The 13,141-nt window shown below is 57.0% G+C and overlaps 1 protein-coding gene across 8 annotated transcripts in view; it reads right to left on the reverse strand.

Annotated features, from left to right (window-relative positions):
- PTPRF (protein tyrosine phosphatase receptor type F) overlaps positions 1-13,141 on the reverse strand; it is an 86,224-nt gene that overhangs the window by 58,849 nt on the left and 14,234 nt on the right. For all 8 annotated transcript variants that reach the window (XM_060140297.1, XM_060140295.1, XM_060140293.1 and 5 more), the window contains exons 3-5: positions 12,605-12,740; positions 3,652-3,797; positions 3,329-3,470 (exon numbers count right to left, since the gene is read on the reverse strand). In XM_060140297.1, the coding sequence (XP_059996280.1) occupies positions 3,329-3,470; positions 3,652-3,797; positions 12,605-12,695 (379 nt within the window). In that variant the 5' untranslated portion in view covers positions 12,696-12,740. The remainder of the gene's footprint in view (positions 1-3,328; positions 3,471-3,651; positions 3,798-12,604; positions 12,741-13,141) is intronic.

A 13,141-nucleotide genomic window follows, 5' to 3' on the forward strand; every position in this document is an offset into this window, starting at 1 on the left:
CCACCCGGTACCCAGCGGGGCCTAGGGGGCGGGGAGCAGCCGGCTGGGCATCACAGGGCAGTCGGGACTCACTGGGACTGGCAGTCCTGCCCAGAGAGCTGGCTGCAAAGGCCACGAAGTGGGAGGGGTGTGGGGTGCTCCCGGAGTGTGAGGGGAGCTGGGCACGGCGCAGGGCAGGGCGCTTGGCGTGGACTCGTAGGCCTGGGAGGCAGCAACCCCTCACCTGAGCCAAGTCACCCCAGAGAGCCCCGGGCCACTCCCCTGAAGAGCCCAGTGTGTGGTGAGCCACATGCAGTTTATGATGCGGGTAAGGGACTCAACCTTTATTCCCAGGCCCCAAGCCGGCTTCATCCTCTCCCCAGCCCTCCTCCCAGGAGTGACCCTGGCTGTCTTCTGGCCCCAGCCCACAGCTGTAGTCACACCATACTTTCACCCAACTCCTACACACACCCAGCTTCCCTGGCCAGCACAGGAGGCCTGGTGCGGGAGGGCGGGGCTGCTTTCCTCTGGCCCCGCCCCCTGGCACCTTTGAGGCCTCCCACTCCCCTCCTTTCTGCCATGCCCAGAGCCAGACGGTCAAGGTTATGCAGACCAACATGGTAAGTCAGCATTTCATCTTGCGGGTGCTGTGTTTCAGGAGCAGCAGGAGCTCATGCAGGCCCACAGCTCCATCTCGGCTGGGCCAGGCGCCCGGGTAGGGCCCTACACGCTTCCCAACCTCATCAGACACCTCCCACACCGAGAAGCACAAACAGACCCCAGACCCCTGCTAGAGAAACCCTCATCCAAGAAGGCCCCTCTAGAAGGACAGACCGCTGCAAGTCTGAACCCCCTCACCTCAGCTCCTGCAAGACCACCCCAATCCTCCTCAGCTCTTTAAAAGATAAAGCTGCCCAGGGCAGAGGTGGGGATAGGAGAGTGCCAACAGAGGACTTGCGGAGAGCAAGGGCCAAAACTGGGGTGTAGGGGCTTTGGGGGGACTTTTCTTCCAACACTAATAAGAAGGCTCTCTTTCCCTTAATATGAGGGCCTGAGAGATGCCCTCTGGGGTGGGAGCCACAGTCTGGCCCTTCAGCCACCTCCCAAATGCCAGGGCAAGGCAGATGGCTCGTGCTGGGGCAGACAGCAACAGGAGGGAGGGTAGTGCTGAAATACCTGTCCTGAGGTCATAAGTGGGGAAACTGAGGTCAGGGGTGGCAGGGAGCACCCTGAAAGCACTCAACCATCAGGGATCTTGGCTCAGGGCCTGTCCTCTGGGCCCCCGCCCCCCACAGGAGTGGATGGTGGGGGCTGCATCACCCAGATGATGCCAGGCAGCAGAGACGCCAGGTACAGCCAGCTCACACATCTGGGCCTTGGGATGTGCTGCTTCTAGCCCAGTAGCAGCTACCATTCATGCTGGAATCCGGCAAGTGCTTAACTCCTATTTAATCCTCCCAACTGGCCTGGGTGGCAAGTACTATGTCCCTATTTACAGATCGAGCAAATGAGGCTCAGAGCATGGTTACTTGCCTGAGGTCACAAGGTGAGAGAGTAAGTGGTCGAGTGGCCCTGCTCTTAACCACTGTCCTCCACTGCCCCTCTAAGCTGGAGGGCCCTGCCCCGCCTCGCAGCAGACACACAGTCACAAAGGAGTTACTGCATGGACGTGCGTGTGAACACATAAAGCCACAATGTAAAAATGGCCAAGACGAAAAGATGTTCAACTGCTCTGTAATCAAAGAAATGCAAATTAAATTGAGATGCCAGTTTTTGCCTATTAACTTGGCAAAGACTTTTTAAAATGATAATTCCCACTGCTGGTGAGGATAAGCAGAAAAGAGGCCCCTCTTATGCCCTGTTTGGTGGGAGTGTAAACCGACACAGTCTTCTGGAAATACTGAAAAGGCTTAAAATCACACGTCCCCTTTGATCTAGCAATTCCACTTCCATGCATCTAGAATAAGGAAATAATCAGGAAGGTGAACACATCTTATCTGCAAGGAAGCGTATAGCACCTTATTTATAAAAGCAAAAAACTGGAAACAACATATGTGTCCAACAATAAGGGAGTGGCTAAATAAATTAGGGTACTTGCATGTGACACTTACCCACAGCCATTGAAAATAATGATGCAGAAAAAAATGGCAAGGAAGATGTTCATGAAATGTTTTTTTAAAAAGCAGTCCACAAATCATTGAGCAGAATGTAATCCTGTTTTTGTTACATATATCATGCATGCACAGAAAATGGACTGTAAGGAAATAACCAAAAGTTAATAGTAGAGGTAAGATAAACAGGAGATTTTTATTTTTTCCTATGTGCTATTTTATACTTACCAAATTTTCAACAGTGAACAGGTATTGTTACTGTAATCTTTTTTTAAAAAGCAACAATCAATGCCATATTTTGAAAATATAGGCAGACATATTCAGACTGATGACTCCATCATGGCTGGGGGGGGGGGCGAGCGTGTCACTCTCTATTTGTGGCTTCCTATGTCCCCAGGAAAGTGTTCATTTCTCAACCTGGTCTTGTGTCATCTGCTCTCCAGTCTCTCCAGGCTCATGTTGAATTACTCTTCCCCGTTTCTCTGTGTCCTCCAGTGACGCCCCCCCACCCCAAAACCAAACGGAACCACTCAGAGTCCCTTGAAAGCACCATTCTCTCCTGCCTCTGGGCCTTGCACATGCCGATGCTATTCCCCTGCCAAGGCCCCCAACCCAACTCCCACTTGTCCCCAGGACTCAGACCACAGCTCCCTTCTACGCTGCCCCCTGCCCCCAGTCCCCTGGGCCATACCCGCAGGACTCATTGGAGACTGAAGTCTCAAGGGCAGGACCGGGTCAGATAACTGGCAGGACACAAGGCAGCATTAGGGAGTGTTTGGGAATGAATGGAGGAGCCTCGGAGTGAGAGAAGTCATTAAAGTCCACCTACAGAGCCCCAGCCTCCAGCCTAGGGCCCTTGCTCCTGACAGTGACTGGGAACACACCTCTCTGAAGCCTACTGGCAGGTTCCCCATGAAAATCACATCCACTGCCACGAGTCATGTACCCCAAGCGATTATGCAGCTGCAGCCCCACACCTCAAGTCAGTCCCCAGACCCACCGAGCAACATCCCGGCTCTGCAGAACACAAAGACACGAGGCACACAGCGGGCTTTGGCACAAGCCAAAAATCCAGTGACAGTCCCTGCCCACCACTGACCTTCGCTGACCCCAGGATGGCCAGTAGTTTTCCTTTCCATAAAAACACCCCAGCCCATGGTGGGGACGGGCCTGGCTGGCTGGCTCATCCCTGCATTGGTCTCCACGCCCACCAGGCCCCATCCCTCCCCGGCACGTACCTTCGAGCACTGAGAGCTTGGCACTAGTGTTGATCTCTCCCAGACTGTTGGTGGCCGTGCACTCATAGATGGCTTCATCTCGCTGCACCCGCAATGGCTGGATTCGCAGCACGGACCCTGCCCCGTCGTCAAACTCAATTACCTGCCGCAGGACAGACACGTGGTCACAGCCTGCTCAGGACACAGAAGCCTGCTCAGGGTCAGCCATCCTCTCACTGCCAAAAGGCCCCCAAGGAGGGAGACCAAGAGCAGGTGAGGTAGGACCAGACCCCAGAATAGGCAGACCTGGAGCCCTGCCTGCCCCTTCCCACCCGAGACTGTACCTCGAAGCGCTGGGAGCTGACTTTCTTCCCCTTCTTCATCCACGTGATGCGGGGCTTGGGTTCCCCTGTGGCTTGGCACACGAAGGAGGCCACCCCTCCTGACAGCCCAGTCTGGTCCTCAGGGACCTTAATGAAGACAGGTTTGCCTGGAGAGAGAGAGACACCTAGTCATCATGGCACAGTCACCGTCGACATGGCCTCTACCACAGGCGGCAGGCATGGGGTGGGGGGCAAGAAAGATCTATAGAGGAAATAACAGTAGCGACGCCTAACCCTTATGCAGTGCTTCTTATGTGCCAGGCGCTCTTCAAAGAGCTGTGAGCACATGAGCTGGGTGCTACACTCATCTGTGCTTATAGAGAAGGAAGTCAAGACACTCAGAGGTTAAGGGATTTGCCTGACATGACAGCTGGTTAGTGGCAGAGCCAAGATTTGAACCCAGGCGACTGAGTCTGGAGTCCATACGTTAACTGCTACACTCTTCTGTCTCCCATCCCCCCATCAATTCCAAGCTCTAGGACAAAGGCATGCTGAGAGCTGCTGGGAGCAGCCCTAGCACCTCCCGTGGACGCGTCCCTCCCCAACTCCTCTCCACCAGGGTGATGGTACCTCCATCCACTGCAAGGCTCAAGCCAGAAACCGTGACTCCACCTCTCCCCGGCCCCCACACACCATCAGTCCTGAAGGCCTACACATTCCACCTCCTAAGTATCTCTGGATGTCTTCCCAGGTGAACGCTGTCCTGTAAATCTGCCCTCCCCACCCGGCTCCCACTGGCTGGGTAATTGCCTTCCGATGGCCTGGACGTCTCCCCAGAGTGTCCACAGAGAGGCAGGGGGACGGGGAGAAGGGAGGGGGCTTGGACACTATACTGCCATGCCCACCCATGTCACCTTGATACACACACCAGGGCCAACCTGGAATCCCATCACCCAGGGTCACAAGACCCTGGAAACCCGGCCTTCATTAAGATGTAGAAATGCCTTGCTAATCCTGATAGCGGATCCATTTCCTATTAATCAGACCAATGAACAGCTCCAGGAAGGCTGATACCATGAGAAATGACATTTCAGACCACCTGCTCGGTGCCGATGAGCCCAGGCCTGGTCTGGTCTCTGGAACAAAAACATGTTTGTTCAATGATGATAATCCCACTCTGCATCAGGTACTTTATCTCATTTAGTCCTTCACCGTTGTTATCCCCAGTTTAGAGGCACAGAGTGGTCAAGTCACTAGCTCAAGGTCACACATCCAATTAGCGGCACATCTGAGATTTGAATTCAAGCCTATATGACTCCAAGACACCTGCCAGAAACAGTTCACATTGGTATAGTTGGGGGCCTTGTCAACAGCAGAGTCAGTGGGGTGGCAGAGGCCAAAGCCAGACCAAAGGAGGTCAAGGAGCAAGAGGCGAAGAAGTGGAAAGCAGAGTACAGTGACTGCTTAAAGAAGATTGGGGACTTCCCTGGTGGTGCAGTGGTTAAGAACCCACCTACCAATGCAGGGGGACACAGATTCGATCCCTGGTCCGGGAAGATCCCCACATGCTGCGGAGCAACTAAGCCCGTGCGCCACAACTACTGAGCCTGTGCTCTAGAGCCCGCGAGCCACAACTACTGAGCCTGTGCTCTAGAGCCCGCGAGCCACAACTACTGAGCCTGTGCTCTAGAGCCCGCGAGCCACAGTTACTGAGCCTGTGCACCTAGAGCCTGTGCTCCACAGCAAGAGAAGCCACTGCAATGAGAAGCCCATTGCGCACTGCAATGAAGAGTAGCCCCTGCTCGCCCGCAACTAGAGACAGCCCACACAGCAACAAAGACCCAACACGGTCAAAAAAAAAAAAAAGAATATGATTGGCTGTGATGGGGAAGATAAAGAGAAGATGGCACCTGGAGGACGGGATGAAGGGACGTTTTTACATTCTTGTTTCTTTTTTTTTTTTTTAGATTTATTTATTATTTATTTAATTTATTTTTGGCTGTGTTGGGTCTTAGTTGCGGCACACGGGATCTTTGTTGAGGCGTGCGGGATCTTCGTTGTGGTGTGTGGGGGCTTCTGTCTGGTTGTGGCGTGCGGGTTTTCTCTCACTAGTTGTGGCGCACAGGCTCCAGGGCACGCGAGCTCTGTAACTGTGTCACGGGGGCGTAGCTGCCCCACGGCATGTGGGAATCTTAGTTCCCTGACCAGGGATAGAACCCGCGTCCACTGCAGTGCAAGGTGGATTCTTTATCACTGGACCACCAAGGAAATTCCTATTCTTGTTTCTCTTTTTCCTAAGATGTGAAAGATAATATTTATTTATTTAGTTAATGCTGATGGGAAGGAGCCAGCAGAGGGAGAAGGTGCTGATCCAGTGGAGAGAAGAGGGACAGCAGATGGGGCAGAGGGAAGGGTCTGGGGGACCACCAGGGTCGGGAGTGACAGCTGCAGGTACAGAGAGCTGGGAGGGCTCAGCCTTGCAGGGAGCAGGGAGGGGCCCATCTTACCCAGCAGCCCAGGGTCCAGTGGGCTCTGGACGTTTTATGTAATTATTAAGAAAGTCACTCACCATCTCTGAGCCTCATCTGCAGAATGGCGCTAGTGATAGGGATCTGTGCAGACGAAATGTGATGACGTCTGCAGGCTGCTTGCACAGGCTGGACACGTGGTGGACCTTGCCTGTGGGCAGCCATCACCCTCCTTAGCATCAGTAGAATTATCACCCCCGTTTTACAGATGGGGAAACGGAGGCCCAGAAGGTTAAACAACAGGCAAATCACAGACAGGTCTGGAGTAGAGCTAGGGTTTGATCCAGGATTCCAAATCCTAAGCACATCTTACAGCACCCAGGGCCTCCCTGGAGGAAGGAGACGCGGGGACCTACCTGACTGCTCTTGGAATACCCAGAGGGGGTGAGGGCAGCCTTATTGGGGAAGCACACAAACCTGCTGGGGACCCGAGGGGTATGGGGACATCACAAAGGTTCAGGAAGCCTCAGTTTGCCTCACCCTTGCCCTCTGAAGGAGGTTCCGGACTCTCCCAGTCTGCAGTTGTCTGCAGAGCCTGTCCTCTCAGTGAGATCCTCTCAGATAGGACGCCCCTGCCCGACTTGGGGGTGGGGAAGAGTCTCCTGCCCACCCCCCTGCACACTGCACGCCCCTCCCCCACACCTCCAGACAGCAGCTCCCTGCTCTCCTTCTGCACTGCCATCACCCTCTCTCGACTGGACACTCCACCAACCTAACCAGCTGCGTCCCTAGTCTCTATTCAGCAGCCAGAGTGCAGCAGCAGCCTCTTCCCTGATCAAAACCCTCCAAAGGTCTCCCAAGATTTAAATCCCAAGATTTAAACTCCCGTCATGATGGAGTTCAACCAGGTCTCACCCAGCCCTTCACTCTCTCACACACACACACACACACACACACACACACACACACACACACACACACACACACACACACACACACACACACACACACACACAGAGCCCTGGCTTCCCATCCACTGGATAAACTATGCCCCCTGCGCCTCAGGGCCTTTGCATAAGCCATTCCTTCTGCCACAAACCTCTTAGACTACCTCTTTACCCACTACCTCCTATTCACCTTTCTGATCTCAATTTAAACATCATTTCCTCAGAAAACCGTCCTTGGTCCCCCTGCTGTGGCCCCCACTTCCACCAGCTCGGTTCTGGGTTTCAGGCTCTCTGGAGACTCCCGCCGCCTCTCTCACAGCACTGCTCATGGTTTGTTACGTACACGTGTGAGGTTATTACTTTCTCCACACTTTGGGGGAGTATTTAATTCATGGCTGCTTCCCGACAGAGAACAATAACCCTGAGTAGGGCAGATACCACGCCTGCCTTGCTTCTCCCCCGTCCCAGCGCCCGACCCCATTCCTGGTACAGGGGGGTGGGGCGGGCAAGTGAAGGTGACCTGACCACAAAGGAAGGCCTGCAGAGGATGGAGACCTCGGCCCCTCACACACCACACTGGGGAGCCCCTGCTGCCCGCTGGGGAGAGAAGCCCTGGGTGAAACTCCTGCCTCAACGTGTCAGCTGCAGAAACCAGAGGCTGGAACCTGCTGAACCAGAATGGCCGGGTGAGTGTGCCTGGGGGCAGGGCCTCCACGCCAAACAAAGAACCAGAAGCTGGGGAGGCAGCCAGGTGTGGGGGGGGCCGGGGCAGGGGGAGGGAGAGAGAGAGGAAGGGGAAGGCCTGAGTACAGGAGAGGCTGGACGGCGCCCAAGGCCTGGGGCCATCAAGGAGGTGGACCCCACCATCCGCCCCGGAGGCTGGAGAGGGGCCAGAGCCCTGCCCAGCCCACCCACCCACCAGGCTCTGGCAAGACTGGCAGCACGCGGGCCCGGGGCAGCCCAGGGGGCAGGACCTCCCCTCCAACAGACCAGCCCCTCATTTCCCTCAGCCCACTCACCCCCACGGGTGGGCACCTCTCTTCCCACAGCCCTGCCAAGCCCTCGCCTCTCTGCACCAGGCGGACTTTTGGGGAGCACAAACCCTGTGCTGACATTTGTCTCCCCGCTCCCTTCCCCACACTCACTCCTGCTAACTTCTCCAGGCTTTCTTGACTTTTTCAAAAAAAAACCAGCACCTGCCACAGGCCAAGCACCGTGCAGGACACAGCTCAGGCCCCGTGGCCGCATCACCCACCCAGGTCTGTGGGTACCCCCTTGCCTTCGTGCGTGCCCTGCCCCTCTTGTGCACCCTACTCTCAAGCCTGTGGGAGCCTGCTCTGCGTCCCGCAGCCCGGGGGCCACAGTGACCAGTCAGGTCCCCAGGCAGGCAGACAAAATCAGGTGACTTGACCATTCGCCCAGTACAGACCCAGAGCTAGTGTTCGAGGAGGGTCTGAACAGAACTTCTGAAGACCACATGTCCGGAGGGGCTTTTTGCCCCACCAGGATGTGGGCCCACCTCCCCTCCCCTAGCACATGGAGGTCGTGGGCTGCACAGGTCTTTGGGCAGCAGCCCCCAGGGGCATGCCCTGGACTCGCACAGGTAGCTGAGCCCATGCAAAGTGGGAGCGAGTGGCCTAAGAAAGGAAACAAGTGGGCTGGCCTGGGCGGGGGTTGGGGTGGGGGGCCCCCCCACACCTCCCAGGGTCCAGCCAAACGGAGCCACCTACTTTGCGCCTTCCCTGCAGAGCACACATACACGCAGCAGCAAGGGGTGGTGAGGCAGGGGAGGGAGGCGGGTTTCCCAGGCCCTGAACAGCCTGATGAGCTGGGGACTCATCAATGCTGGCTCCTGGGACCACTCCTGGCATCCCCGGGAGGGCAGCCTGCTCAGAGACAACCCTGGTTTCCCAGGGGACACACTGGGAGCCCCAGGTCATGGCCTAGGATGGAGGGAGCACATACTAAGTGCCAGGTGCCTTGAACATGTGACCTCAGTTAACCTTTCCAGGTAGAAGTGATTATCCTCATTGTGCAATAGGAAAACAGGCCCTGAGAGAGAAAGCAACCTGCCGGAAGTGCCATGGAGGGCAGAGTCTAGCTGGGCCACCAGGTCCTGCCTCCCCAAGGATGAGGAGGAGGGCACCGCAGAACTGCGTGCAGCACCCTGCCATATTCCAGCTCCCCAGGCTGGGTGGGGGCGGTGATACGACAGATACATCCTCAGCCACTTAGGCCTCTGCCCCTACCTACACTCCTAGCCATCAGGCATCCTGCTCTGGGCTCCTATGATTCCAAGTAACTGGACTGTGCTAAGCTGTGTGGGGACAAAAGGGAGATGGTCCTCATCATGGTCCTCCCATGGGCTCCAGGGAGAAGCCCAGGCCCGTTCCTGCTTCTTCCCCCTAATCTCATCTCATCAGGCAATGGCCCCCATTAGCAAACGCCCACTCAACCTTCAGGGCTCCTGTTTTCTAGGAAGGCCCCTACACCTCCCCCCGCAACGATGCTTAGGTCACTACCTCTGTGTCAGCACCACCCCAGCACAGTGGACGCTGTAGTAACCCACACTGCAGGCTCCGAAGGCAGGCCTGTGTGGATTCTTCCCACGGAGCACCTGACATGCACACAGCGGATCAGCAGAAACCTCTTCCTGCTCAGGACCACCCCTGGCCCCACGAGCCTCCCTCGTGAGAAGCCACGAGCCCCAGCTGGGGGAGCCGCCGAGCCCCACGTGCCCAGGTCCCCATCAGAGCTGACTCGGCATTGACGCCGGCCCTCGGGGCTAACCCCTGGCAGCTGCTTCTCCGGCCCCCCTTCCCTGCACTCCCCTCAGAGGCCAGGGCCCCCATTCATTTGTCTCGTTAAGAGGCCTATAGAAACACATTTGTCCGCTCTGCGCTCCACTGCTCCAGTCGTCAATTCTCTGGGGCGCCTGCCCTACCTTTTGCAGCAGCTCTGTCCACGTTGACTACTCGCCCCAGCGAGCGGTCTCGCAGGCCCAGCCCAAGCCTGGCCATGACGCGGGGGACAGATCCAAACGTATGTGCAGTGCTCCTGGGGTCAGGTCATCACAGCCCCCAGCCCATGCCCCTCTCCCGTGGCTCTCTGCCTGGGAGCAGAGCCCAACTCACCTAGTTCGGCATCTCCAGCTGGTTCCTACCTTCAAGACCCTGGTCTTTGGTCCTTAAGGGACCAGCACGGAGGCTCTTGGCCTCTGCTCTAAAAATTGTTCCGCCCTGTCCCCTGAGTCCTACTAGGGGTTCAGGCCTGACTCCACCCCTACACTCACTCATCTACCACACTCCAGGCCCTGAACTGGACAATGGTCTGACCGCTCAGGACTCACAGTCCAATGGGACAGACAGACCTGAAGCAGTCACAGGTGCCCAGGGGAGCAGCACATGACCCAGGCTCCTAGAGGAGGTGATGGCTCCAGGTGAGTGGGAACTCATCAGGTGAAGGGGATGGGGAAGAGGGTTCCTATCAGAGGAAACAGAAGGAACAGAGGCCTGGGAGCACGGGAGCAACCGAGATGTCAGCACGGCGGGGGCGTGGGGTGGGGCAGGTGAAGGATGAGGTTGGCAGAGGCTTAAAGATGCAGGGCCTGGACCCTAAGGCTTGATCCTAAAGGCGACAGGGGAAGAGAGCGAGGGATTTTAAAATGAGGGGCGACGTGATCAGGCTTTCATTTTGCAACATGACTCCTACCATGGAACGGAGACTGGATGGTGAGGACAGGGGCTGGAGACAGGGAAGCCACTAGGAGGCTGCTGCAGCAAAAGCCCCGGCAAGAGCCGAGCACGGCTTGGGTGAGGGCAGCAGAGACAGGTGGATGCATTCCCAAGATATTCAGAAGGGAGAAACGGCGGCACTTGGTGACGGATTAGATGTGGGTATGAGAGAGCGAGGAGGCTGGGAGGAGGCCCAGGTTTCTGACTTGGGTGGCTGGGTGGGTGGGAAAGCCATTCACCAGGAGAGAGAACACAGAAAGACGGGTACGTCTGGGAGGATGAGGGTGAGGGTACAGGTTCCAGCATGTTAGGTCTGAGTAGGAGGGAAGACAGTTATGCTCCCAGGATGTATTGTCTCCAAAAGCCCAGCCGGGTGGTCCTCCCTCTGCTCTCAAGCTCCCATTTGAAGGGCCTAAGAGCGTCCAGAGTGAGGGTGGGGGAGCAAGCCCAGGACTTCAGTGTCCGAGGGCTGGCTCTCACAAGCCTTCGCCTCCTTGCCATTGTCACCTACCCAGTGACTTCTACCCCAGCCTGGCCCTGCAGGCTCAAGCTCTCTCCCAGCAGCCCCAACCGAGCTGGAGATCACCCGCACCCCCTAATCTTCCCTGTTCCTGCTAGCCCAGCCCTCTCATCACCCGCACCTCAAGGCTCCCATTACCCCTCACCCTGCGCCCCAGGAGGAATGCCCTCTCCTTCTCCTCGCTCTACTGGCCCCACCCAACCTGGAGGACAAAGGGCGGGGTGCTCCAGTCCCACCTCCTCCAGGATCTGGTCCTGAATAATTAATGAGCCATTAGGAGAAAGGGTTTGGGTGGGGCAAGAAGAGAGCTCTGCTCCCAGACACAGGGAGAGCGGGGTGGGGGAACCCTATGGCCTGCTGACCCCTGCGCTGACCCCCAGGTTGGCCCTTTGTCACCTCTGGGCTCCGGACAGGATGGGAACAGCTCTGTTCCCCAGGGACCTTGGCTCCGACCTCGACCCTCCCTCTCAGTGTGCAGATTGGCTAAATCTGCCCTGTGCCCCGCCTCCCACCGGTAACCAAGCAGTGGTAACCATGGCAACGGGGCGGGCTGCGGCCAGTCTTGTAGTGCCAGGCAGGGGGAAGGGCGGCAGGAAAGGGACCAAAGTTCGTAGTTGGATCTGGGCAGGGGACAATCCCATCTTCCCCCATACACAGAGAGGGGCGCTGGAGCCCAGCTTCCTGTGGCCAAGTGCAATCTTCCCCCATTCTCACGGCTGAGGGCTGGGGGAGGGGGATGCCCCTCTGCCTTGAAGTGGGGAGGGAAGGAAGTGCTCAGTGTCTACACACAGGTCTGGCCCAGGGGAAGGGCTCTGGTGGCTCACCTTCCCATCTTCCCCTGGACCTGTGGACACCTCTGGCATCCCACTCACATGTCCATACGTGTTCCTGTGTGCAGCCCCCCATTCCCACACCAACACCGACATGGCCCACACTGTGCCTTCTGCACAGGTCCACAGCAGCGGACACAGTGCACGCCTGAGCACATCACTAATGACCACACGAATCCTGGACAGGTCTCACCTCCGCCCCATAAACAGGGTCCCACTCAGACACCCCCACCCTGGAGCACCTTAAGGGACATGCGAGATCCCACAGGATGCTCCGAGGAAGACCGGGGCTGGGGTATCACTTGGAGGGGGGTGGTCTCCAAGTGGGGGGGTCTCTCTAGGACAGAAGGTCTGGAGGTGTATCTAGCCATCCTGTCTCTCCTAGTGGCTGGCCTCGTCCCCCCTTCCAGAGTCCTGCTGGGAGGAATGCACCTTTCCATCTGGGAGATCCCATGCCTTGAGAGGTCAGACTTACTGTCGCCATGGGCACCTGCCACCAAACCAAGCATCACGAGTGCGGGCACGAGGGGCACCATCGTCCTCCCTGAGGCTGGCTCAGGGGCCATCCAGGGCTCCAGCACCACAGCCAGCTACAGTCCAGGACAATCAACCTGTGACAGAGAGAAGGGCAGAGCCAATTAGCTGGTACCCACCAATATCTTATTGCCCACATGCCACCTCCTGGCCCCCACTCACCACCAAGACCACCACTCATCGTCGTTGACCACCCAGAGCCTAGTTCAACAGATACCACCCCACCTTGGACTGTGCGATGACCACCCAGACCTTCCGACCCCTGTGAGAACCCAGGCTCCTTATCGATCCCCTCGTGACTCCAAGGATAACCCACCAGTCACACTGTAGGGAGAGAGTACAAGAGGCCCCCAGGTCATTCTCTAAACCTGAGTAGGGGGCAGGGACTACTGAGACCAGAGGATGTATAGGGATGTTCCGCTGCAGACCCAGAATTTCCAACTTGCCTCCGTAAGAGGACTGGGACAGGGAAACGGGG

Source organism: Lagenorhynchus albirostris, chromosome 2 (genome assembly GCF_949774975.1).
Source record: "Lagenorhynchus albirostris chromosome 2, mLagAlb1.1, whole genome shotgun sequence".
NCBI classification, from domain to species: Eukaryota; Metazoa; Chordata; class Mammalia; order Artiodactyla; family Delphinidae; genus Lagenorhynchus; species Lagenorhynchus albirostris.